The sequence below is a fragment of the Conger conger genome, chromosome 16 (assembly GCF_963514075.1).
Source record: "Conger conger chromosome 16, fConCon1.1, whole genome shotgun sequence".
Classification (NCBI taxonomy): Eukaryota; Metazoa; Chordata; class Actinopteri; order Anguilliformes; family Congridae; genus Conger; species Conger conger.
In genome coordinates this window covers 39,487,997-39,491,397 of record NC_083775.1, presented here as the reverse complement: position 1 = coordinate 39,491,397, position 3,401 = coordinate 39,487,997, and the positions used below count along the sequence as shown (strand labels likewise).

At 45.6% G+C, this 3,401-nt stretch overlaps 1 protein-coding gene across 2 annotated transcripts in view; it reads right to left on the bottom strand.

The window, feature by feature from the left end:
* Positions 1-470: 470 nt before the first annotated feature.
* LOC133115407 (protein PFC0760c) overlaps positions 471-3,401 on the bottom strand; it is a 7,360-nt gene continuing 4,429 nt past the window's right edge. For both annotated transcript variants that reach the window (XM_061225307.1, XM_061225306.1), the window contains exons 4-6: positions 1,673-1,727; positions 1,389-1,425; positions 471-812 (exon numbers count right to left, since the gene is read on the bottom strand). In XM_061225307.1, the coding sequence (XP_061081291.1) occupies positions 779-812; positions 1,389-1,425; positions 1,673-1,727 (126 nt within the window). In that variant the 3' untranslated portion in view covers positions 471-778. The remainder of the gene's footprint in view (positions 813-1,388; positions 1,426-1,672; positions 1,728-3,401) is intronic.

Below are 3,401 nucleotides of genomic sequence, written 5' to 3'. Positions count from 1 at the left end.
TTATCAAGCAGCAGCGTGTTTGTCAGGCTCTCACAGATCTGAGTCAGAGGAAGACTAAACAGGCAGAATGGCAGACACCCGAGCAGCCAGAAAAGGGTCCCTGGAGATCATTGTGACATCACCATAGAAGGCTCACACCACTGGGTCGCTCTGGAGGCCATTTTGTGCCTACTCTGTTGGGCTGCAGGCCACACTGGAATGGTCTGGATTTGAAAACATCCATGCACTAGAACAGTGCCTTAACAGGATAAGCAGCCCAGTAGCCTCTGTTATGTTATTGAGCAACTTCATTATGCTCACAACTTATGATCAGCACTTATTTTTCTTGCATATATATATATATATATATATATATATATATATATATATATATACTGTTTATTTTTTTATTTAAGCATTTTCCAGGGAACCTTATAAAAGAAAGAAAGAAAGCCTGAAGACAGTAAAATGAAATGCTACTGCACAAACTGTTAAAATGTCCCTAATATTTTATTGCCATATATCCCTTCTGTCAGAGCAACAGATTTATTATATTTATAAAGAATTCCTGTTTCTTGGGACTCTCCTCAGAACCTTTCCTTAAACAATAAATAAATAATTAATTTTAAGTCTTTAAAATTTATTCTTTAATGTGTTCACCGGTGTGCATTTGTGTGATTTTTTCAAATCTAAAAAGCAACAGAAAAATAACGTCTTGAAAATCAAAATAATAATCAAAGAAATAAGAAAATCCCATTGGTTGCAGCTCCTTCCTCAGCCACACGGTGGCGACAGGGGTTTAGTGTCCACGCCCAAAGACACTAGCTATTGTCCTACAGAGGCAAATAAGGGAGAAGGGTTAACAGGTTGGTGTTACATGAATTAAATTAATTAAAATGCCTTATAACAGCTTTCCCCCAAATTTCCTGCAATTCCTCATTGTGTTTGTAAGCCTTCATTTGTAACAGCCATCCTCCATTTTGAGGAGGGCGGAGTAACAATATTGTCCTCCAAATTGTATAGAGCTAATATCTGTTCACACTGAGCTGTACAGCGTCAATGCTGGAGAACCACACCACAAAAATCCAGCTGACCAGAGGGGGCGCTGTTGTGCAATGAGCCAGCGTTCACCCTAGCGACTGAAACCCTCCTCCTCTGGTCCTCTGGGAGACTCCACAGCTGATTACACATCACCTCACAGTGCTCTAAGCCCCATTCAGCATGAACACACAGTCAAGATTATGTTCAATACTGCGGGCTTCATCCTTGCACTAAGGCAACATTTTTCATTGAAAAATAGATTCATAAATTGCATACATATTCTTTCTGAAATAACTACATTATATATTTCATGCAAATATATGTAAATGTAAAATAAGATGTAGCCTGCAATAGCATTGCATCCTTACTTGTAGATTGATCCAGAAATTTCATCAACATAGCCACCTGAAATAACAACATCATTCCATCAAGTGTTAAGTTTTTTCATAGACGTGTACATGTATTGCACTTTTTTTACTACACTAAAATCTAAAGCTGCATATTTTCATATTTTCCCATTCTTTTTTGAGGAAATATAAGTGTGGAATATGAACAGTTTTTTATATGTTTTATTCTGAAGCAATGATTAAAACCTGCAGCCATGGGCTACAAGTCCAGTCCCCTACCTGTTATATTACATTTCTTCCCTTACCTGGTTTGCAGACGGTATCACATACTACAGGGCACACGTAGCAGAAATTACACCCCTGGAAAGCAAGGAAAGAAGTCAAATTAATTTTCAAACTTGGCAGCTAACACATCATTCACATCCCACATAAAACTGGCTACATGGTAAATATGCTAAAGTTAGATAAATGCTTGAATTGACAGGTCTTCTTCAGGCTGATTATACTGTTCTGATGTCACTGCTGAACAATGCTGGAGAATGTGATTCATTCCGTGGAGCTCCAAGACATTTCGGGTGTTGAGGTTAAAGCTCTGCAGATAACATCTACATTTACACCCCGCAAAATGTTCAGTGTTAAATTAGATGTGGTGCGTAGTGTAGTGTGGAGTCAGAGGAAGACCTTTTGTAAGCAGGATAGATCAGCAGGTGTCACTAGAGAACGATGAAACACAAACCCTGAAACGACCAAACCCTCCCATGGAGCCCTACGGTGCCCTATGGAACCCTCTGGTGCCCATGGAGCCCTATGGAGCCCTATGGTGCCCTATGGAGCCCTATGGATCCCTATGGAGCCATATGGTGCCCTATGGAGCCATATGGTGCCCTATGGTGCCCTATGGAGCCCTATGGAGCCATATGGTGCCCTATGGAGCCATATGGTGCCCTACGGAGCCATATGGTGCCCTATGGAGCCATGTGGTGCCCTATGGAGCGCTACAGTGCCCTATGGAGCCATATGGAGCCCTATGGAGCCATGTGGTGCCCTATGGAGCCCTAGGGTGCCCTATGGAGCCATATGGTGCCCTATGGAGCCATGTGGTGCCCTATGAAGCCCTATGGAGCCATATGGTGTCCTATGGAGTCCTATGGTGCCCTATCGAGCCATATGGTGCCCTACGGAGCCATATGGTGCCCTATGGAGCACTACAGTGCCCTATGGAGCCATATGGTGCCCTATGGAGCCCTAGGGTGCCCTATGGAGCCATATGGTGCCCTATGGAGCCATGTGGTGCCCTATGGAGTGCTACAGTGCCCTATGGAGCCATATGGAGCCCTATGGAGCCCTATGGTGCCCTATGGAGCCATATGGTGCCCTATGGAGCCCTAGGGTGCCCTATGGAGCCATATGGTGCCCTATGGAGCCATGTGGTGCCCTATGAAGCCCTATGGAGCCATATGGTGTCCTATGGAGTCCTATGGTGCCCTATCGAGCCATATGGTGCCCTACGGAGCCATATGGTGCCCTATGGATCCCTACGGTGCCCAATGGAGCCATATGGTGCCCTATGGAGCCCTACGGTGCCCTATGGAGCCATATGGAGCCCTATGGAGCCATATGGTGTCCTATGGAGCCCTATGGAGCCCTACGGTGACCTATGGAGCTATATGGTGCCCTATGGAGCCCTATGGTGCCCTATGGAGCCATATGGTGCCCTATGGAGCCCTATGGAGCCATATGGTGCCCTATGGAGTCCTATGGTGCCCTATGGAGCCCTACGGTGCCCTATGGAGCCCGATGGAGCCCTATGGAGCCCTATGGTGCCCTACGGAGCCATATGGTGCCTATGAAGCCCTATGGAGCCATATGGTGCCCTATGGAGTCCTATGGTGCCCTATGGTGCCCTATGGATCCCTATGGAGCCCTATGGAGCCATATGGTGCCCTATGGAGTCCTATGGAGCCATATGGTGCCCTATGGAGTCCTATGGTGCCCTATGGAGCCCTATGGAGCCATATGGAGCCCTATGGAGCC